Source organism: Liolophura sinensis, chromosome 7, assembly GCF_032854445.1.
Source record: "Liolophura sinensis isolate JHLJ2023 chromosome 7, CUHK_Ljap_v2, whole genome shotgun sequence".
NCBI lineage: Eukaryota > Metazoa > Mollusca > Polyplacophora > Chitonida > Chitonidae > Liolophura > Liolophura sinensis.
This window is the reverse complement of record NC_088301.1, coordinates 34,788,913-34,814,127: the sequence shown is the minus strand read 5'-3', so window position 1 is coordinate 34,814,127 and position 25,215 is coordinate 34,788,913. Positions and strand designations below refer to the sequence as shown.

At 35.4% G+C, this 25,215-nt stretch overlaps 1 protein-coding gene across 1 annotated transcript; it reads right to left on the bottom strand.

Annotated features, from left to right (window-relative positions):
- Positions 1-25,186, bottom strand: LOC135469617 (protein O-linked-mannose beta-1,2-N-acetylglucosaminyltransferase 1-like). The gene is given in 22 exon segments (XM_064748125.1): positions 1-2,146; positions 3,093-3,141; positions 3,144-3,159; positions 3,876-3,917; positions 4,647-4,718; positions 4,950-5,058; positions 5,694-5,884; positions 6,386-6,514; positions 7,940-8,012; positions 9,147-9,205; positions 10,627-10,752; positions 11,420-11,495; positions 11,753-11,823; positions 12,147-12,274; positions 13,610-13,708; positions 13,946-14,063; positions 14,309-14,422; positions 14,820-14,885; positions 15,817-15,947; positions 23,221-23,317; positions 23,616-23,796; positions 25,059-25,186. Coding segments are annotated over 21 exon segments (1,956 nt in total). The 5' UTR covers positions 23,745-23,796; positions 25,059-25,186; the 3' UTR covers positions 1-2,085.
- Between the last annotated feature and the right edge of the window lie 29 nt (positions 25,187-25,215).

Below are 25,215 nucleotides of genomic sequence, written 5' to 3'. Positions count from 1 at the left end.
AATGCATGAAATCAAGATGCATTAGTTCATGATAGTTACTATAGGTTGTGGTCACCTGCAAATCATAGGTAACAAGAGTTAAATTTGGCATTTGAAATCCCCGCAAATAAAAAGTCGTACACATACTGTACATTGCTAAAATCTCTAAGCCCTGTCAAAATTTATCGTGTGCCTTCCAAAATCTGCTAATATTCTGTAGATCTTAAAATTCATGTCTAAAAAAAAATTTTTTACAAGTTTATTCTCTGATAAATTTTCAAGAATGCCATGTAATTCAAAATGCAACTGCACCTAATACAACATACACATGTACATGTAGTAGTAATAAATGTATTATGTTTATAAGAGTAAAAAGTATTTAGTTACTCAAAAAGATTACACAATTAAAAGGACTAGGTAAAGTCACAATTCTCCTAATAACAATTTTCTAAAATTTATTTTGTCGCACTGACATCACTTAGATGTAATCAACCACCCTGGTTAGGACTGAAGTTCACACTTTCAAGACACTCACCACCAACATTTGATATCAACAGATATCAACAACAGAGCTCTTAAGAGAATGAAGAGATGCTAAAAATTACATGGGAAAAACCTAATGAATCTAACATTAGGATTTAACATTATTAGAAGACTTGTCAATCATCAGCAGATCAATGTATTATTGGCGGTGGTTGGAAATATTCTGCAAATCAGACAATTTTCTAAAAATGATATGTGAATGAATGATTGACTTGAAAATCTAGATCAGTTTGTTGCTCTAAAAAGAACACAATGCAGATCACATGTTTCACAGAATGAAACAGCTCAAGAAATAAACTTTTCAAGATGGCACTTGTACAAAAATGGACTACAAATAAATGCCAAAACCAAACATCATAGGCCAATAATAAAACATTATACAATAAAAGTGTAGACAGGCAAACAAAATCTCACTCTTTTCACCTGTCCATAAAATATTTTAAGAAGTGCTCTGTCACTTTCATAACACCAGAGATCACAAAGCACATCTTAACACTCTGTTTTTTTCACAACCCAAAGTGGCATGTATTAGGACTTAGAACACAGTAATAGATAAGTGAGAATACTCATGACAAAAAAAGGGTTGATTTCATTTGACTGAAACTACTGTGCACAGACTACCATGCATGCATTATTTAAAAATCTCAATTGAAGGGTTGCATTCAACCCACACATGACAAATAGCCTGTAAAACTGATTGTAACACTATGCGTTGAAGATTTATACAAGGGCCAAAATATATGTCACATGTACAGGCATTGAAAAAGTAAATTATGCATCTTGAGCAAAAAACATACATAAAAATGCAAAAAAAAAAGAATATGTTGTATATACATATATATATTATGTTTTCAATAAGATATGCTATATTCAATAATAAACTCATAAAATGGAATTGAAATTCTATTACACACACAGACTAAATGTTTGCCTAAAACACTGGTACTGTTACACCATTATGTTTCGAAGCAGTTGTCATTGACTAACCTCAAAAAGCAACCATTGGCCCTTGCACACTCATGCATGAAAAACAATATGGCACATATGACACCAATTTAACAGAGTCTGAACACATCAGAAGACATACGCTCATTGCAGGCAAATTTACTACATTTGCCAGTGTAGTTAAAAGGTTGTTTCCACAGCACACTAACTAACATTTCTGATGTCTGTGCTATTCAACAATACAACTCGTTTAAAAAAAGGATGGCACTGAAACATCCTTAATTTACCTTAAACAATTCATGCACCAATTAATTGATCTTGTTAAAGATACAGACCTTTAAAATTACATAACCGCATAAATTTCTGACAATGTGAAGCTGGTGTATGAACTAAAAGCTCATCAGTAAGCATCCTACTGCATTTAATATCCCTGGATCACACCATGCCAAGCACAACTTCAGGTTAGAATAACAACAGTTTCACCATTATATGGCCAGACACAGTATAAAATTAATGCGTAGAAAATCTACATGCTGTTCAACCAGACCATGCTTAGTAATCAAGCACCATATTTTCATGGTCCAACATAAGGAAGGTAATAACATCTACAGCAATTTGCTACGATTTCTTCTCTGGTGGACTCATGAAGATGGGTTGGACAGAACCAGGCTTGTACTCACTATGAATAAAGAAAGTGAGGACTGATTAATAACCTGGCCAATGCATAATAAATAGAAAAACGATCTCAATAGTAGATGATTTTAATGTATAAAGTAGGTTATTTAGGTTGAATTTAAAAAATATATATCGAACTGAGTATTTGAAAGCTTTGAGTTTGAAGATGTTTTGAGTGACTGATGATCAAAGGTGATTAAAGCACTAAAAATAACGAAAACCTTAGTGATAGAACTTTTAATGTTAAAATCACTTGGAATTGTAAAAACCTAAATGACAAAAGATTTGACACGAGGTGTTTACCAAGCGCTGAATTCTGAACATATCAACCTCCCTGATAACTCTGAATATTATACAATATAGGGGTCAAAATGTTTGGTCATTCACTCAAAATGACGACTTGAAAGGCCAGGTCATTACAATGGCGACATTGTATCATGCAAATATTCATAATTTTAGGTATATTAAATTTGTTGTGTTTTAAACACGTCCATGTTGTTTAATAATGGTATAAATGAAGTCAAATATATTTCACATCTTTAAATAATATTGGATAACCTGAATTTTTTTCGGTCAACAAATGACAATACATATGTGATTTACTATCCTGCCTGCGGTATAGCTGTGTTTGGGTAGGGAAGTGCTACAGTAATGTAAATACATACAGCTGTTTAAGATTTTGTTTTGTTGGTCTAAATAAGGGCTTATGAGACACATGTAAATGTGGAAGGTTTTGGAAGCAAACAAAAATTGTGACACTATTTTGTCACAATGGATAATACACGTAAAATCTGTCACCTCAACACCTGGATGAATTTGTCATTTTTATGTCAATACAATATTAGATATTTAAGACCAACAACTACAGACATCCAGATAATGACGTTTCAGACAGCACTATCTGTGTTACAATTATTGACTACCCATGGATACACTCAAGCCTTACTTACCTGTATGGTGAGGCAGGAACTCCGACTATAAATACATGGTTATTTTTTAAAACAGCCTCCACATACTCTGAAAAATTAATAAAATCCTTGTCAAAAACAGTTCACCATCAAATAAGTAGAGGGTAAAAAATATTCCTTAAAGAGAAGAAATAACTATAAATTCTATAAAAAGAAATAGTTGCACTACTTCAATGTATTTTCAGACCGTATTATATATGTATATAAAGGTGTATTTTTTTCTGACAGAAAACTTAAATATTTATCTTTTATTTTTCTTTATAATACCCGCAGATGTATCACAAAAGATAAATATTTGCTTAAAACTAATGGAACTGAACTGATGAGATGAGATACACTGCTCAAAAGAAACCACAACCGATACATAAGTTCACTAAACTGCTCTATTTTTAGAGAGAATAAAGGTCGTAAATATTACTTTTGGTGCTGAAACACATTTGTATTCTCCTAACTTTCAAACAAATCTCAAAACATCTTTAAAAGATCAGCAAAACTCTCAATTTGAGAAAAATGTCATCACTGCAATATAGTTATTAATGACAGATGACAGTATACACAAGAAATTGCTCTAGTCAATTTAACATGCGCTTGTTACTAGTTTGCACAATGAAAGGAAAACATTTTACCTGTATAGGGGCAAAATCGCAAGCCAGACCTAAGTTACATGGACACTTGTTAAACTTGAAGAGCTGACTTTATCCTGAAGTGCTAACAGTTGTCGTCTGTCTTAATTTAAAGTAACATGCAAGCTTCCTTGATACTCACACTATGAAAGCCACGGACATCAAGGTCCCATAAATGAAAACACTGGAGATATGAAAAAGCATGTATAAGTATAAAACATTAAATTCTTTCTGAAGTCACCAAATTTAAGTGATTCTAAATATGCAGCTCACTTACTCCTTGTCTATGATACACTTTCTGCAAGATGTGTACAATTTGCACCCACCATGTCATACTATACTGAATTCCTGGTCACTTTTATAATTCTTTAAATTAATGGAAATTACAACTTTTGCTACATTATTATTTACTTTTATCAGAACATTAGTTTTCTACTGCCATTTAATAGCATGAGTAAAACACTGCAAAATCTCCTGTAACGAGACAAAAAAAACACTTTCGCAGAATTATGTACAGGGCATCTTGGAGCACATTCTCCATTGTGGCTGTGTAATATTTACTCATTGGCTTTATGATCGCTTCTGTGGCCTAATGGGTAGTGAGTCCACCTCAAAGTCGGGAGACCCCAGGATCAACCCGCATCGGGTCACACCAAAAACTTTTAAAAACTGTACTTGCTGCTGCCTCACTTGCTGATAAGCAGTGAGAGGTAAGAGCAAGGAAACAGAACAGGTTGGCTGGGTGTCAGTATAATGTGACTGGGTGGGGTGTCATGTCTGGTGTCTTTGGCATGATGTTTCAGTGGCACCTCCACTAAGGCACCGTAACACTGATGTAATACCTTTTTCATCTGGCTAGGCTGCTGTTATCTGCAGTTGATTTGTTAACACATTTTGGAAAATAGTTACTTACTGATGCCAGCTGATTCCACGTAGTGAAATCCGTTGTATTGTTCATCTGGATATATATCACAAATGTTTGATCCTGCAATAAAGGAAATATGAATTATGAAATGGAAAAGACAACTAACAAAAACTGTGAGAGTTGCTTAATACTTATCTCTCTGTCACTATATCATGATTTGTGGGGCTTTTTTCAGAAGAAGATCAGAGGCACTTTGTAAGTTTCCTTACAAACTGTATGACTTGAAAAAGTTTGACTATTTACTATGATGCTTTATGAAATGACATCATAACCTGTTTGAAAACAGCCTACCTGTGTATCAGGTACAAAGGTTTCATCACACAGAGGTTTGGAATGATCTAAGGGAGAAGCTGACTGTATCCTTTCCCTCACCATCACCTCATACTCTGCCTTCTTCATCCTAACCAAAAAAGGACAAGTGAAAGAACTCAGTCATGATACACACTTCAAGTTTATCATGTTCAAATAGACAAAAGCATACACTGTAATAAAGTTTCAATCAGATTAAATCTGAATCATCTTGTCTATACAGAGTAATATGACTTAAATGTCAAATTTGAAAGTCTCTAAGACACCAAGCTATAAAAGTCAAATAAATAAGTTTAAAGGCCACTAATCTAGGCTTAAAACCTGCGACATTTCTAGCTTCTAAAATAAAAAAACTGCAACAAAAGATTAGATATAAATAATGCCCTGCACTCCTAAACAGAGTTTTCCTTAATTACACACTTGCTAACCAGGGGTCCAGATGTTTGGTCATTCACTTATTTTTCAGAGCTCAAAAAGAAAGAAAAAAATGATGATGACCTCAAATTGAGCCCAGTTTACCAAAACAATGCAAATATATACAATCTGAGGTATATGAATTATTGTTTATGGTATGCTTATCATCTTTTATTTTGTTTTCCATTGATTTAATTGGAAACTACTGAATCTGACACCTTGAATTCATATCTGTTGAGACCATCAATGTGACCTCCAAATATCAACATTTTAATCCCTGCCTGCCTGTTAAAAAATTGTTCGAAATCATACCTGTTGACGTCTTTTAACCTGACATTTGGTAACGACTGTAACCTGTGTTTCTTGAAATAGAGTTCTTGGAAGTATGGGTTCATGTTGAGGCCTTTTGATCCAAAGTGGTATGTTCTTGAGACATCAGGTATGATACATTCCCGGTCTTTCCTCACAAAGTTAGTCCTCATCCACATATCCCAATCCCACTGCTGCAAACATGTAACATGCGACCAAAGTCAACAAACAAATGCAGTTAACACTATGTACGAAAAACTTTCAAAATGAAATTTAGTTTTATGCATACTTTCTCATATTTTTTTACTGTCACAATACAATATTAACTGATGTGAGGTGAGATGAAACGTTTTGTAAAATTACAAAAAACACACTTAAAACTTCCTACATGTATTTGAAAAGGTCTAAACCTCAGGTTAGACAGAGTAATTATCCCAAACATCTACAGCAGTGGCTACATTTCAACCTCAATTAAATTGAATATGTATTTGTTTCCTCATCAGTTAAAAACATAGCGCTTAACCAGACCAAAATTTATAAGATACTGAACAACCAAGCTAAGTAGCTATGGCTTAATGTAAAAATTACCATGTGTCTTTTTATTTTATTAGCAAAATAAAAAGTCAACTTATTTTTAATGTACCTGCCCCACCTACATTACTTATCCCAGAAGTGAGCTAGTATATTGTACAAACCCTCTCAGGTGTGGGCCAGTTTGGCTCCAACTCCTCTTTGTAAAGTTTTCTCTTGAGCAGCCAGCCCAGGCCTGGCATGGTTTCTACACGGTACAGCAATGATGGGTCCTTACATGAATGTTCATAGCCCTGCACAAAATATGTACAATATGAATAATACCTAAGCATCAGGTAGAGAAAAGAGCATGGCTTAACCAAATGTATAAACTGTCAAACTCTTTGATGAACAGGGAAAAGATAAAAAAGAATACATTTGGACTTAATATCAAAATTAATGGTCAGAAATGAATACGACAAGCATAGATTTAGCAAGAATTTTTAATAAGGGTGTCTTTATTTCCACTGTTTCTCCTACATGTGCTTTTCCCATCTCTACAGTGCTTATCATGTCAGAATAGATGGCTGTCTCATACATGTAGATGAAACCTAAACCTCTACGCACTGGTTATACCTATGGTGACAAGAGAACACATACAAGCATCATTTCCACAATCTTTTCATGCTCAAGATGAGAAGTTACATGCAATGATTTTGGCTGTGAATTCATCATGTGAATATTAAAAATTATATCCTGAATAAGCTTGCCTTGGTAACTAAGAGCCATATAGACTGAAGATTTAGATCAGTATCAGATATAAAATGTACAGAATGATAATATTCAACTGGTTGACTTGACGCAATCTGCAGAAATAAGCAAGTTGAACTGCACATATGCATACATCATGAGGGAGAAGTCAAGGGAGGGCATGCATATACTACAAAACCAGATGACAGTACAACTAGGATAAAGTACTTGTTCATAATGGGGTAGACATGTCCCATTCATGTTCACAGCAGGTACGAACACTGAACGGCAGACATGTCCCATTCATGTTCACATCAGGTAGGAACACTGAACGGCAGACATGTCCCATTCATGCTCACATCAGGTACGAACACTGAACGGCAGACATGTCCCATTCATGTTCACATCAGGTACGAACACTGAACGGCAGACATGTCCCATTCATGTTCACATCAGGTACGAACACTGAACGGCAGACATGTCCCATTCATGTTCACAGCAGGTACGAACACTGAACGGCAGACATGTCCCATTCATGTTCACAGCAGGTACGAACACTGAACGGCAGACATGTCCCATTCATGTTCACAGCAGGTACGAACACTGAACGACAGACATGTCCCATTCATGTTCACAGCAGGTACGAACACTGAATGGCAGACATGTCCCATTCATGCTCACATCAGGTACGAACACTGAACGGCAAACATGTCCCATTCATGTTCACATCAGGTAAGTACACTGAACGGCAGACATGTCCCATTCATGTTCAAAGCAGATACTAACACTGAACGGGGGACATGTCCCATTCATGTTCACAGCAGATACTGACACTGAACGGCGGACATGTCCCATTCATGTTCACAGCAGATACTGACACTGAACGGCGGACATGTCCCTTTCATGTTCACAGCATATACTGACACTGAACGGCGGACATGTCCCTTTCATGTTCACAGCAGAGATACAAACACCGAATAATAGTATACCTGATCATTCCAGGCTGATATGCAATACAGACTTTCATCTTCATCCAACAGGTGAAGCAGTTGACTGAAATAACTACAGAGACACACACACTGTAAGTTACCTATAAAGGCAGCATACATCTGCATAAACTGAAAACCAAACTATTCTATTTGATGGGAGCAAACACAGCAATAACTGCCAAAAAGTCTTTTGCCCATTTTACACTTACTTCATGTCTTTACTGCCAATAAATCTACTGATTTATTAACTCGTAACATGCTCACGAAACAAGCCAGATTGAAGGATTCTATAACTCATGGTTCCAAATCCACATGTACATCACCAGCCAAACACAAATTTGCACTGTATATTTAGATGTTATTTCTTTAGTTAGGAACAATGGTTTGATTAATAACATATCATACTTACACCATATAGTTCAAGTAAAAGTAACGGTATGGAAATTCTGTAGCATTTTCTTGCAAATGTTCAGTACAATGCTGTGCTGATGTATTTATTTACTCATGTATGCCAAGGGAGAGGAATACAGCATGAGCTGGATACAGCTGCATTGGCATGCTAACCACCCCGCTGATGTAAGTTTGATTTTATGATCAGTCAAAAATTGCAATTACGCAGCCTTTTGACACAATAGAAACAGATTGCATAAGATGTAAAGATGGCTTAAGTCAATAAACACTGCAGACCATCCCTATGTTTTACTAGTTCTGCAAAAAATAGCCATCAAGAGCAAAAATTCAAGAATGACATGCATCCAAGGTAAACTTGACAGACCAGTTTTGAAATTTATGAACAGACACAAGATGCCTAAATTGCATTCTTGCAGACAAAATCGACTCGACTACATCACTCGTTCACAAGCTGTTTTTTTTTTTTTTAGAGGAGGGGGGGGGGGGTGCATTATAAATTAACGGATAACTAATAAGATATAAATGTTGTATTGCTGCCGAAAATAAACATGAAATGATTTACTCTGTGAATACAAAATTGTGGAATTAACTCTGTCTTCATCACCCAATTGAAATCGATGGGCAAAAAGTTTTATGTTGAATACTTATTACAAAATGCACTAAATGGCAAGTAGCACACAGATGGATTGCTAAAAGCAATTTTTAACTAATACTGTGAAATTTCTACAACTGTACCCACACAATATTTGCTTTCCTCAAAGCTCTGAGATAAAATGCATTTTAAAATGTTACTTACTTTAGAAAATCTGGAGAAACATCCAGATCTTCCTCAATCACAATAGCATATTGTGCAGTCTGAAACATACATAATCACACCTACATGTAGTTACTTCATCAGGTAGGTAAACAAGGCCATTCTTCATCCGCCCCTCCTTGCTACCCAATCCTGTTCAAAACACAACTTATTCTCTTCTGTCATTTTCCTTTCATAATCAATTGCATCATACTACAGAATGGAATTCTCTAATATAGAGACTATTACAACTTTCAATAATATTACTGGTACTTAAAATAAACAAACACCCATAGATATACTACATTTAAAACTAAAAATATAGCAGTAAAATATAACAGTAATTCAAAATTACATGCTATATTTATCACTGACAGCATTTATTACATTTATGTACCAATGTCAGAAACACAAACAATTAAAAGAGGAAAAAACAACGAATTCAAACAACAAACATGAAAAGTAGCAAATAACAACCAAACAAAATAAAACCACAATTCTCAGCCTTACCATTTGAAAAATCTTAATGGCTTTAAAATGAAAAGAAGTGGAAACCATACATTTAAGTGCAATACAAAGTGCAATGTACTTGATGAAGACAAAAAAAAATAAGATACAAAAAGTCAAGATTTAAATATAACACAATAACTGCATTAAAATGTTTTTCACCTAAAATTTAGCTTTCTTCAAGCAAAACATTCTGCCTAATTATGAGTTATTCATCCACCTTGCAAAGTTTTTTGTGAAGCTGTTAGCATCAAAAGTATCATCCTAAGGCCTACCTACTTCTGAAAGTGAACTTTTACAAGACAAACTTTAGGTGAAATACAGCATATAGTGTCCGAGACAACATGGACAGGAGCAAGAACATTGCAAATGCAGAATATCTTCTCACATCCCTGTGTTCTGAAATGTAGGACTGAATCACTGAAAAAATGAAGACCTCACCTTTTTTACTACAGATGTATTACTTCATAAATAGGTGTTTAACGCTGTACCCAAGAATACATGTATTTCACTTATAGGACAGCAGCCAGCATTATGATGGGAGGAAACCAGGCAGATCTCATGGGAAACCACAACCATCATGCTGAACACCTTGTCACATACAACAGGAGAGGAAACCAGCATGAGGTTGACTTGAACAGTATTGGTTCCTGGGTTACTGGGCTGTGCTAACATGCCAAACACTTGACAACCACGTCCCCCAGGCATATCAAAGACAGATCAATGATTATTTATTTGATTGGTGTTTTACACCGTACTCAAGGATATTTCACTTGTACGACAGCGGCCAGCATTATGGTGGGAGGAAACCGGGCAGAACCGCAGGTTTCTGTCTGACCTTCCCACAGATCAATGATTAATGCAATGATTTGTCACATCCATGCGAAATGAAAAAACGGACTTACATGTAACTAGTAGAGGAAAACGATGTAAATATAAAGAAAGCTTCAAAAAGAGAAATTCTCAGTCCACTTACAGGGTAAAGGTTAAATGTAGCTGTCAAACTAGCTTTATAATGCTGTGAGATTCGTGCATTCTTCAGGCCTATGGGTGTGTGCTGAATACCCCGCAGGCCAAAGAGCTTTGTCACTTCCAAAGGTTCCTACAACAATCAGAAACATATGAATAAATTATTGAATAATTTATAACACAACATTGGCAGTGTTTCAGCCATATCACGTCGATTACACAGAAAGAAATACTGCTAATAGAATGGGAGTTGCTCAACAAAATGATGTTCATCATGTACATGTATTCGGAAAAGACAGATATAACTGCATTCATTATTAAGTCTGATAAACCTTTTCACTATTTGTCTATTTGTCCTAGAGTTTTTTACATTTGCAGGAAGTACAGCAATCATGCCTTACTTTAATCATCTTTTCACTGTGATTGTGTCAAGAATGGAAAGACATGAATCTTAGCATCATCTATTTCTTAAGCCACTTCAAACAAAGTCGAACAATGGAAAGAAACAAATTTATGAGCTAGTCTTTACAAAGCCTTTCAAACATTTTCTATGCATTAAAAACTACATATTTTCAAAATGTTTGTACAAGTACATTGTTTATAATACAAACTGAAGAATGAATTCTCACACATTCAATCGAGATGAAATTTAGACTTGAGTTTCAGATCAAAAACAATATTTCATATCAATGAAAATGATCTAGTTACACTGATCAAGGATTTTACTCTGTACTAAAGAATCTTGCAGGATTGTGTTTGGAAAAAGTCCGCAATGCCATGAAAATAAAAGCACTATATACCTCAAAATAGCCATCAATATAAACTGTGACCAGATCTGGGTTACAGCCAGCTGTAGTCAGAAGAGATTTCAACATTCTGGAATCACAAACAAGATTAAAGTTACAGAGCTGCCCTGTTGTATATCAACAAACAAACTTTAAGAATATTTGGTTACAGCGCCAATGACATGGTTTTAGAATACAAGAACTAGCAGAAAGCACACAAACTTGTTTTGCCTTAAATTGGCTTTTTGTAATGGGTTCATATTTAGATGCACCCTTGATCCAGTGATGAAACAATTCAAAGTTAATGCAAATTCTTGATACATAATAGTTACTCTATTACTTCCTCACCTGTAAAGATAATGGGGCCGGTCACTGGCTATTACCGCAATAGGGACATTGCCCATATTGTCAGTTTCCAACTGCAACAAATAAAAACATTCATTGTGCCCTTATCAATAAACCTTCTTAAAGCTCATAATTACTTTTGTCAACAGTTTGGTATAGGTTACAAAAGTGTGAAAAAAAGAAAAAAAATTTTCATGGAAAATTGAAAAAAAAAAATATTATCAGCCTAGTGAAAACGATACTAGTAATACATATAGCTAAAATATAAAAGGTCCGATAATTTACAACTGACTATTGGGTCAGTTATCCATCATTTATTGTTATCCAGCTTGCTAGCTATGAAAACCACCTTGGGATGGATCTGCTGCAGACATGGTAGATAACCTTTTATACTGACCTTGTCTGGGGTAAAAGTTATGGGAGCTGGGTCAGTGCAGCTGCATACATTGCCATAGCCCTCCACCTTGTTGCAAAACACCTTCCTCCTAGAGTTAGCATCTGAGGCAGGCCAATCACACTGGCTGTCTGCTAATAAATTACAAAAAAAAAAGAAAAAAAAACATACTTTCTCAAAAGTCCTAATTAGCCGGCTTAAAGGTGAACTACAAAAGTTTTTTGTTATCAAAGTAAATATAGGGTGATGATTGAACAGGTTATATAATTTGAAGTTTGGAATGTATTGGATTACATATTTGTAATCATGACTGACAAGCATTACCACTTGTCATTCAAGCACTATGATTGCGATGTGCCATCAAAGAGAGAGACAATCAGCGATAAACATTTCCCATACAACATAAGGCAATTGTGAAAATTTATATTAAACATACTTAATGAATTATTGTCACAATGAATATTTTAAAGTACATATACAATAACAGAAAAAAGCCTTGACAACATTTGTTTTAAAAATTGACAGTGGTCTAATTTGAGATTTGAACAGCTCAAAAAATCAGAATTTTTACAGATTCTGCTTACCATAGACCATATTCATGACCTTTTTTTTATTGTTGTTATGTTTCACGAAGTACATTGTAATTACAAATACATGAACATTGGGTGCCATAATATTTAGCCGAAACACACAAACTAGTCATTTCATTGGACCATGAGTTATTCAGAGCTCGGAGTCATAGTTTTACATCCTTCTATAAAATTCCATATCATCTCCAAGATTTATTTACTTATTTTATTTGATTGGTGTTTTATGCCGTACTCAAGAATATTTCACTTGTACGACTGCGGCCGGTGGGTGGAAACCGGGCAGAGCCCGGGGGAAACCCACGACTATCCACAGGTTGCTGAGAGGCCTACTCATGTACGGCCGGAGAGGAAGCCAGCATGAGCTGGACTTGAACTCACAGCGACCGCAATGGTGAGAGACTCCCTGGTCATTACGCTGTGTTAGCGTATTAACAGACTGAGCCATGGACGCCCCCTCATCTCCATGAAATGTATTCTATGTATCTACGCATGGGTTGAATTGTATTGTGTCTACTGCCATGCACATGTTAGCTTCCAGTCTGTGCTGTGTGCGCACAAAACCAAACTAGCAACACAACTAATGTAATTATAGGTGGACCACAAATGTAATTATAGGTTCACAATATGGTGATCCCGGGGCAGCTAGAGCACTAGTTTTACAAAATTAAAACGACAAAATTAAAGACTATAGCCAATGGACATTCATTTTTCAGTACAACTAAACAAGAATATTTTGAAAGAAATATGTGAGTTTTTCAAACTAATAAATGTTAAGTAATAGTTATTATCTAAGACCTATTTAAAATAAATGTGTACTGCTACTACTAGTTTGAATACTATTATTATTGTATCACTGAAATTCAGCTAGCTCTTTACCTTCAGCATCTGCCAAAGGCAGCTCAGTTCTAAGAACCACACTTTCTGCCCAGGTGTTCAATGATGCTGATTTGCTGTAATCTTCAGCCACTTTTTTACCTGTCAAATAAGCGAATACATACCTGTCAAATAAATATATGAAAGTTTTACCAAATGTAACAAATTTGGTTTCGGTTTTGTATTTTAAAGGATCACACACTATTCCCAAGAATCGCAGCTAATATAGGAAATTACAGAACACCTCAGCAATAGGTCTGCTAGCAAAGATAAGATATCCACACAAGATAAAGGAATAACTGTTAATTTTGCATTGGTAAAAAATCTTCCCACACTAACCTCCATTAATGGTGACGAAGGCCCACATATCTCTCCAGCCTAAAATATCTGCTTTATCACTGCCTAGATCTCGGAGAGTCTTGCGTCCTATATCCTTCAGTTGAAAGGTACCTTCATCCTAGTAAACAGTGAAAAGAGCAATATGCCATATAGTATACATGTACATAAAATTACTTTAATGAACAATGACATAATTTCAAAAGCTTTTGAAATTCTTATCAAAGTTGTGAAGCTCTAATACTGTATGAGTGTATACATTTTGATCAAACAAAGAAATTGGCAACTTATCAATGTTTAGTTTAACTGTAAGTACATTTCTCTTAAAACTTAATTCAACAGTAGTACAAATAATCATAAACTCACCTTAATAGCAAATATAAGAATCCTCCCATTTGAGACCATTTTGAGGAACATAACCATGGCTTCATCTTCCTGCTTGTTGTATGTGTCAAACACTCTCTTGGCCATTACACTGCCCTGTGACACAGGATGAAAAGCAATGATAGTTGATACCAGCTGAGATATTGACAAGAATGTTCTGAAGCACTGTGTTGCATACATTCAGAGAAATCTTACTTGCATAACATACCATGGAAAAATCAGTTCTCAATATAAGCCTGGGAAGACATTAAAAACATGAGTAGTTATCCTGCTAACTTCTGTGAAACCTGCTTCTACACAAGGAAATCTAAATTATAAAATTTTATAATTATATTTTTCTCTCTTCATTTTCTCGGAAGAATGCTTTAAATGTACACATTTGTGGTCTGTTTTGCGCCGTTTCATGTTTCTTCACCATACCCTTTCTTCCTGCCTGCCCCTCTGAAATAGAGAACTACATATATATTACAGATAAGATAAAACTGAAACACACCGTTGCTTGATTTAACACCACCACATGGATACCACGATTTTTATTGAGCTCATCTTCTTGTAAAACCTTCAATAAAAAATATAAAAATGACTTTCACAAATATGCAAAGGTCTGCAACAATCCACAGAAGGTTGTTGATTCTGCCACATTACAGTGTAACACTCAAACCAAATATATGAATAAATAAATGTTCTACCCAGCTGTTAGCTGTGGGCCGTGTGCAAATATAAAAATCAAATGGAGATGACCTTTCAAACAGCATCGATTGTGTCATGCAACACACTGGTCAGCTTACCTCCCTGGTTGATTGGTCTAAACTACAGGACCTCTCTGGAGGGAGTAAAACAGAATGACAGCAGAAAATATGCAGTTTTTGCCGCATTTTCTTCATTTTTTTGGGTAGAATAAATAGACGTTAACATCTTCATTTAGGTGTTTGTTGTGTAACTCAATACCCCTGACCCTCGTTTCACAGTATTTTCTCGGGATTTGACTCAGAATGAAACAAGGGTCAGTGGTATCTGGTTACACAACAACCACTGCTACGGCAGTGTTAAACCCTTAAATATACAGCAGATGTCAGATAATATTAGTGACATTGTTACTCAGTGATAAGTTCCGCAAACATATGGCGTCGATAATCCTCAGATTGCCTCGCCCAATAGGAATTAAGGTCACTGGCACCTTATATTTGCAATCTGCATAGACCCAGGTATTCGTGAATTGCTTCAACAATGTGACAATTATATTTAAAGCAAAGAAAGGGAGATAACCTACTCAGCAGACACACTTGCAGTCATCTGCAGGAATCAAGAATATATCTGTACCTACTTTGTTGTCCAATGCAAAGTGGAGTCTGACACTGGATAAATGCACACAATCTTCTTCTAAAACTTTTGATTTACTCCATCAAAATACTTTTAAACTGAAACTTCCCCCCCCCCAAAAATACTGTTCAAATAATGAAAAATTTCAAGCTCGAAAGCTGATTTCTTACAGCTGTCCCATCCACTGCTACCAGTGCCGAGGATTTACTTGATGTCACTTCAATAGACAGGGACCGAGACTGGGCCATTTTGCGGAAGTTTTGAGCATCTCCACTTTTTTGAGCAGCCAGAGGGACAGGGTCTGGGGGAGAAAAAATTGAGAATACATTTAACGTAACATCCATATATATTTATTTATGCACATATCATACTAAATAAAATTTTCTTGATAGTCAAACGAAGGGCAAATTTTCATAAAAATCAATGAAAAAATTGGGCATGAAATTGAATGAAACCAAAATCCACGTCCATGTTTGTCTATCTGAAGATGGTATTATATCAAGACAATGTCTCCTTGCATCAATGCCTATACATTTACACTGATGCCTCACTGGAATACCATGCTACAGACATGCTGCTATGCACCATCCCATCACTGTATATTGACACCAGGACTACAAGTACTTCAACTAAATGTAAATATCCCTTTATAAGTTGAGTGCCATGCCTGGCTTCAGCTTTATTATGCAACCCTTGCTCACATGGTGGATGATCTAATATGGCTACAGTACTGCAATCCACATCCACTGAACAGCGAATGACTTTACATGCCCACTTGTATGCACTGCTGTTAAGTAAAAATATCCATCATGTCCCACAGTGAATGAAAGAGTGCATGCAGATACATTGTATATTAAGTTTTTTAATATTTTTCTTCCTGTGCATTGTTTTATATATTATATAACATATTATATGACTGGGACATTTTATTATGTCTTAAATCACAGAACCTACTTTCTTGGCTTTTTGCCATTTGTCTACCCAACATATTCTCACAAGTAGCATACAGCATTGACCAGGTCAAAATTTGTCTATTTCAAAGATGACAATTGGTAGTATGAAGTCTGCTACACAAGTGTCAGGCAGATCGGTGGACTAAGCACTGTGCCTCATGGAATGACATGTCACCTCCAATCACAATGCTTCAATATTTTGATGTGTGTTCCAGTTATTCAGTACTTTAATTTTGCAGAACATAATTTTGGTGTATGTCCACAGCTAAAAGGTTGTATCAAAAACTCTACTTTTTCATTACACAATTAATTACAAAATATGAACATTGTCAAGTTCCTAAAAGAAGACAAGTTATGCTTGTATATATAATGTCTCATTCATTTGCTCTGTATAGTAATAGACTTTGACAAGTCAAAGGTTACTAGTATGACATGGATGTATACCGAACTTGTACAGATTATGTTTACTTGTGGTGAACAAGGCGTTTCGAGAGCCCAGATTAGAACTGACAGTATCAGAAATGATAGCATCTGCTAAACATAAAAGTCTAACCAGGCAGTTTACAGAATGATCTACAAAAAAGAGTAACAAAACACTCACATGTGCAACTAGTGACTCTGACACTGAGCACAAAAAACTACAATAATATGCAACCAAACATATAAACACCAATATGTATGCCCATCCCAGGCTTAATAATAGCAACACTTTCTCAAATCATCTCTTTGATGATGTAACAATGAACTAAAAACATGTTTGTGTTACAACAAATGCTTCAGTTGCATATACACATACAACAGATACAATCAAAATAATGTTATCATCATAATGAAGCACCAGTTGAACAGTTTGCATTTGTCAAGTACTCTTTATCACACTCTGTACTGGACAAACTCCATCATAAAAAAGCAACAAATGAACAGGGCCTTTTATGTTCCAAACTGAGCTTTATGACCGCATGTGTATTTGTGTTTACCCCATGTGTCAGTCATCATAGTGCTCAGTGCCTTGTTTCCAACAGACTATGATCGGGTAGCATGCAATCTAAACACATTAAGGTTTAGAGAGAATTACCCAACTCAACCCATTATGTACAAAGCAGAAAGTTTAAACACACAATATCAAAGATGCTGACGATTGTCCAACCATAAATATGCATGTAAGGTCTGTCATTTTATTGGACATAAACAAAATACATCTATGCTTACAATGCATCACTGCATGCACAAATTTATAACCTACAATATCAAAGATTCATTCAGGGCTATACATGTAGATAAAAAAAATATATGAAGAAATGCCTACACATACAGTAATTTTGTACTGGTTACTTTTTTCCTGCAAATAGTTTGCCATGCAGTAAGTTTTGTATGAATATAAACATGCTTTCTCTTTGTCTTTTACAGATCTACATTAAAAAATATATTATGGGTGGTGACAGTATAAATTTTTTTAATTTCAGGATATGCCATTATACACATTATGCCATTATACACATGATCTCAGTATGAAAATGAGAGACAAGGTCATCATGGAACACTGAACTCGGTGTATTGCCTGCATATAGAGGGCAAACAAATACTATACTTTTTTTTTTTTTCTTTTTTTTTTTTTTTTTTACATTAGACAAGGTCAGGAACACAAAGTACTCTTAGTAAACCACCCTTTGCTAGAAACCTGACAAACCTTGGAGTGATTGTCCATTAAATACACAGACAAACCAGCGCAAGCTGTATTTCAGCCCTTAAACTCAACCATGTCAAGTGCTGACATACACAGTTTTCTGGCTTTAACCTTGAGATCCTTACTTCATTCTCTTATTAAAAGCCATGGTGAAACAAAATGAAACCTAATACCTGGTAGATTTACTATTTAAGTTATCAATCTGTATTCCTCAAATGTTTACATTAATTTTATGTTGTGATTTGTATAAGAATACTGATTTATATGCTTCAACTTTATACATTATCCCTCATGACGTTAAACCACAGTGTCACATTAGAATTAGTGTATCCATGGACAGCACAACATCAGGGAAAGATGCATGTACAGACAAGAGCAACACATGGTATACAGTACATGTTCACCTTATTAACCTCTCACTCTATTTCCCCAACTTCTCCTCCACTTACACTCTACCCCAGGCCTAAGTGATAGCAATGTCAATGTTGTCCTACAGTGTATCTATAGCTATATTACACAGTACTAACAGCCTGGGTGCTTAGATAGTTGTATAGCCACATTTTATTGCTGAACAACAGACGCCCTACCCAGGGGCTATACTAGCCAGGGTTAATCACCCGGCTTATCAGCTTGCTGTCTTATTTGAATCTACATGTGTGGGTACGGCTGGGCTAAATATAAAGTAATTCAAAAACATGTACACCTTATGTGACAACAGTAGACAAACTATAATAACAAAAGGCATTTTTGTGCCCTTTATCTGAAATCAGAAGGTAGTCACTTCCTTTATTTTTAAGTTAATCAACACTCAGAAATTTGTACATAACCCAGCACTTTACATAATGGGTAGCACTTTGTTCCACATATTTTGTATACACATGATTATTTGATATGAAAACTTCAACATCATTCTCCTGATTGTTTCTCTGACTTTGTAAAGATGCACATGTATAAGGTTCTGGTGGTTAGGACTTTTTCAATAACATGCACGCTATGTCAGTTCAAGGAAGGATGATACAGTTTCTTCAACAAATTTGAGACAACAATGACATAATAGCAACACCAATGCCAAAATTTTATTTATTTACTTGTGCATTACTCAATGCCACACATGATGTAAGATATGCACATCGTACTGGTGGAAGACAAGTGATCTTCAACAAACGTTATACTTTGTGAAATGCCACATGAGCATTGCCAATCAGTGAAAAGGCAGAAATCTACAAATTACATCTAGTTTGAACCTACACCTACACACGTCCAAGTTCAAAACCACCTATAACCACTTGACCAAGGCCTGCTTATTCGGCAGTTTTAAGCCACACCAAGGATGTCATTTTCACTTCTTGGACAAATCAAATGGTTAAATCTTCATGAATACTATGACATAAATGTACTGAAAAACATGCACCTGATGGCTGCCAACATCACTGTGACTACTACAACATAAAGGAAAGAGTCTGAAAGTGTTTGACTTCAAAAATAAATGAACTCTGTTCAATAACGCAACAAAGCTGTATGACCACAACACAAATATTTACTTTTTGATTGTCCAACAACTTCAAATCCAATCCACACAAACTCTGGACAACCTCTATGACTTTGGACAATTTTCTGACAATATATCAAAATGATGACTTGACAAAACACTGCATAAGTGCAAACCATTTTAAATATGTATAAAACATCATCATGTTCAAAAGTAATAAGCCTGCGTTCTAGAATTATTAATGATGATAGAACTTACACTTTCTTGCAGGATTACAAGATGAACCATCAGCTGAACAAGTCTCTATCTCTGCAAATAATACACAACCAACATGCACTACATGCAGGAGCAGAAATATATACCCAATGGCATACACACTTGCGCATTTGCTACAGGTGTCTTCAACATCTTCAGTTGCATTATACATTAGAAGATCTTAGATCATTAATAATAAAACCGGAAGTAGTCCTTGGAGAAAAGATCAGACCGAGAAAAGGTTAAACTGTCGAGCTAGAGTGTAGACCATACATTTGCTATTAACATTATCATTCTTCCAAGTGTTATTGTTTGCATGACACGTATTCAGGAGATAAAGATGTGGTCAGTTAAAAATCAATACAACAGCAGTGACAGCTCTTGTGTTCACAAGGCGCTAAAGGTAGTGAAAGTCACAGCTGACATGCACATACATGGCCATGGTTACGTCTAAGAAGGTGAAGTGAAGGTGAATCAATCTGTATTTTCCATTAATAATATTTATATTTTGTTGTTGTTTTACATCATACTCTGAACTCAACGACATAAAACTGCTGTCAATCCTGCAAAAGTTCTGCGGTTATGGGTTAGCAGTGGTATAGGATCAGGATCAGGTGGGCTAGTCAAGATTGATACATGCTACAGTGTATAGGTTCCCTGTCCCTGACCAAACACCCCACACAGAATATGCAATGCTCATTTGATCATGTTCATTGTTGAATAAGAAACTTTAATATAAAAAGCATGTAATAAAAATTTGACATCTGAACTGAAGTTTTGTCAATTGCTGCCAAATGACATTTTATACACACGAAAATAAAATATGCATTTTATACGCATGACTCGATGGTTTTTCTGTTTACATCACCTGCACACCAAAAAGCGATTCAAAAACTAATTCTAAGCAGTTTCATGCAACTATGTTTTCTGGCACAATGAATACCAAGTTTACCCTGTATAATGTTGAACAGCTTGTCGGAATTCACTTATAACTACATATTTTAATCACCACTCCGAGGATTAATATCTAAAAACATCATTTCTGTATCGCTCCACGAAGTCCGAAAGTTTCCAGGGCTTTGCCCAGTCTCGATACTCACCTGATGTTATAGTACTTCTCCACACACCACCCCACCCCAATACATAACTTTTGAATTCCTTCCTGTGCCCAATGGCTATCAACTGGAAATGCAGCGGTCTACTGTTATCAAACATCATCAATCTCTTACCATTAATTACATGAATATTATGATCTGTCAACAAACTTTGTGCTAATTTGGTCTGAATTTCACTAATGATCTATTAAAGTACATGTTTAAACATGAAGTTTGTAGCAGATTGGTTTAGTCTGTGATTTATTTGTTTATATGGTTTTTAATGACATATTTACAACATTTTCACGTATATCACATAAGACAGGCTTAGAGGAAACATACTATCCAGTTTTTAACAAAATTTACAAGACTGACACATTTAATGCATCAAACAACTACTGTGAAAATTTGTCTTCCAAGCTGCCTGTACATGCAACAATGAATTTACAAACACATGTTCAATCTTTGACATTTAGCTCTAAAGCTCTAATTACATGTTTTTTGTTCAAAGCAAAAATCCATGTGATATCACAGTGTTACATCAAAGAAACTATCTGGAGGTACCATATAGACAGAAAGACATGCCCTTGCCAAGTTTGCATTTTATAAAACACTGTAAAAAGGACTTTATCATATGAATGATAATATAGCTGATTTCATCACAATTCAACAGTGGGCAGCAATTTATGTTGTAAAAATGTTGTCAGTATGACATATAAGGTATACTTCATACTGATTTACTGTAGGCATAAAATATATGAATACTATAACTTTAATAGAATAGGTCATTTTGTTCAAATACACAGAGACATATTTATTTACTTATTTGATTGGTGCAGGGGTCAAACTGTTTGGGCATTCACTCATTTTTAAGAGCTCAAAATAAAAATGATAACCTCAAATTTAGCCCAAGTCATCTCAAAGATAATTTTCTATCATATAAATATTCATGTGTGAAGGCTTCCTGTATATTATCCATTTCCTTGTTATTTTTATAATGATTTAAATTAAAATTCAATAAATTTCACACCTTCAAATCATATTAGATGACCTCATTTTTTGTAGAGGTCATCGTTCTGAAGACCTAAAAATATCAAACATTTTGACCCCTGAGGTTTTTCATGCCATACTCAAGAATATTTCAGATACAACAGCAACCAGTAATATGGTGGAAGGATATCGGAGGAAACCATCTGCAGGTTGTTGGTAAATCTTCCCACGTACGACCAAAGAGGAAGCCAACATGAGCTGGACATCAGAACAACCGCATTGGTGAGAGGCACCAGATTCATTGTGCTGCACTGGCATGCTAACCACTCGGCCACATATTAACATACCAAATGTTTTTACATATTGTGTGGTTAAGGACTGTTTTTACATCTTTGATAAATTAACAGCTTACAAATTATTGTACATGGTGGTGGTGTAAAATTTTGCAGCTACAGAAAGTAATATATTAAAAACTATATTCTGGATGTCTGAAATATCCTGCTTCCATCCCCCATCAATTTCAAAAATAAAAGAAAGAAAACTTAGAAAGCCTTAAACAAATTACAGGATATCATCTTGCTTAGTGTGGCTTCATATAGAATGTTTCATGGGCTGTTCATGGCGTGCACCGATTGCACCATTGGTACATCCAGTTTGAATGGAGAAAAGTAGTTTTCAGAAAAGAATACAGTGTGGATGAAAATCCGTTATTTCATTAAGTACCTGGGTAATTATGGAAATAATTACCTGATTGTAATTAAATTCAGTCATGCACATGTTTAAATTAAAGGCAAGATGTATGGTAAGTTTCATCAAAATCAGCGCAGCAGTTTGGGAAGAGATTCAAGGAAAAAATCTGAATTCTTGGACAGTACTATTACACAAAGTCCTAAATGGGAAAAATTATGAAAATAATTACCTGATTAAACTTAAGCATGCCCAAGTTCATATGATAGGCAAGATGTTCGGTAATTTTCGTGAAGATACATGGATAAAATCGCATTTACAGATAGACGGAGAGATACCTGGAATCACCAGCATTTTGAAGAAGCAAAACATATATGTATGGAGGAATTACATGTACTGATTAAAATATGATCAAGACTTACCATTTGCTACAGGGTCAGCTTTGAGTTTCTTGCTAGTGTCCAGTATGAACATGATGTTAATAACTACTGTGATGACCAACACAATAATCAGGCCTCCCTATGAACAGAAACATATTTTAACTCTTATCTGTAGTCATTTCATTCATTGCTTTTACAAGATGGAACTAAATATCTGAAATCTGTGCATCGTATTTAGTTTCAAAATCTAAATCACACACTCAGAAGAATGACAGCAATAGGTTTCATGGAAGATTTGTGGATAAAATAGGGTAAGTGTTCATGTAACAAAAGTAGGATACAAGCAAAAAAAAGACATCTTTCTACACATTATTATTTGCTCCCTTTGAAAACATTTAAACCTTAAACAAGGCAAAGTTAGCAAATCAGAAAATTACCTGGAAGATTTTGGAGATCATGCGCCGATGCCCCACATGCTTGAAGTGTGCTGCCGATCGCTTGAAGAGAGCAGGATGACGCTTTGGGACGAATGGTTTAGCATTGGGGTTTGGGATCCAGTTGTCCATCCTGGCGGACTGGAAACATTCATCCACATCGGCCAGTCATAATCTATCACACCTGAAGGAGAAAAGAAGTCATTTAAAGAAACCATACTGGAGAATTTCTGTATTGTAAATTATCTATATTACTTAATAAAGTATCGTGGCATGCTGTAAGCTTGAAGATATGTCTGGCAAGATGAATGCATCTCTTTTCAGCACTTATTTGCAATATGCAAAAACTCACAAATATTCAGCTATAAGGTGGATCTCTTTCTGAAATGTCAAAACAAAAGATCATGCATATGACATCAATACTGTTGCAAATATATCAACAGGATGACGCACATATGTTCAATCTTTCTGTGATATTATGACGCCACAACTGTTTTGTGGAATGAAAAACGCATGTGTCTGCATGAACTTTGCCAAGTGGCGTTCTTTATGTATATATGGCATAATTTTCGAAGTTTGGGTCGAAACAAAAATATTAAGAAAATTAAATAATGTGTAAAAACTGAAAATTTTTCCGAAAATGCATAAGTTGGCCATGGGAGGAAAGATTTCAGTTGCTAAAGTAAAAAAATTGCAACCATTCTCTAGTACAAACTCTTCAACTGCACAATAAACTTTACCTTACTGTGTGAAAGTTATACACAATAAGCCACATTTACATTTCACACGACTGCCATTTTTTCAATTGTTCTGTCACAAGGTGTCACAGTACACAGGAACTGGGTGCTAACTTTCACTCAACCATCTATACTTTAACCTCGCTGAAGCATGCTTAGTACATTTAATATCAATTTCATTGAAACTCTGTACTGGAAACCATACCCCCATTCCAAACTTGTGAGAAACTGAAAATGTCTCATAAAAAGTATTTTTTGGAAATATTGCAGTTTCATTGACCCTGGAAATCAGCTGCAGTGTAAAACTTTAAAGGCCACTGTCTTCGACTGCGTGTTAATTTGACCATGGCTGCTCTGTTGATGTATCATACCTCGGCTCGAGAAGATGATTAAAAGACAGACAGACAGACAGAAAAGGTATTAAGCTTTGACTCTTGTAGCCATATACATGAATGTTTGGCATAATTGACTACCATAACGTAAAATAAATATCAACACTGGCTCTATGCTTACAGAGCTCACACTTTACATTTAAACAGAATGCAGCGATACATAAAACTTACTCTATGAACAAGACTGTAACACATGTTGTAGTTGTCGACTGGGCAACACGTTTATCAACACTTGAAGATTGCTAATTTCTGATACCACTAATCGATATAAGTAACCTGTCAACTAAAGTGAATTAAACGTGTAAAATTAAACCTACCGCCAAGCGACTCGTGACAGTGTCCTTTTAACTTGTCCTCACACCAATTCACAAAGATCTACCTGCTATTATCCACATCAAAGGCGAACATCTTCGCCGACACCCTCACAGTGTGTGGTAAATTTAATGTCAACTAGCGCCCTCTGGTGGCAGAGAC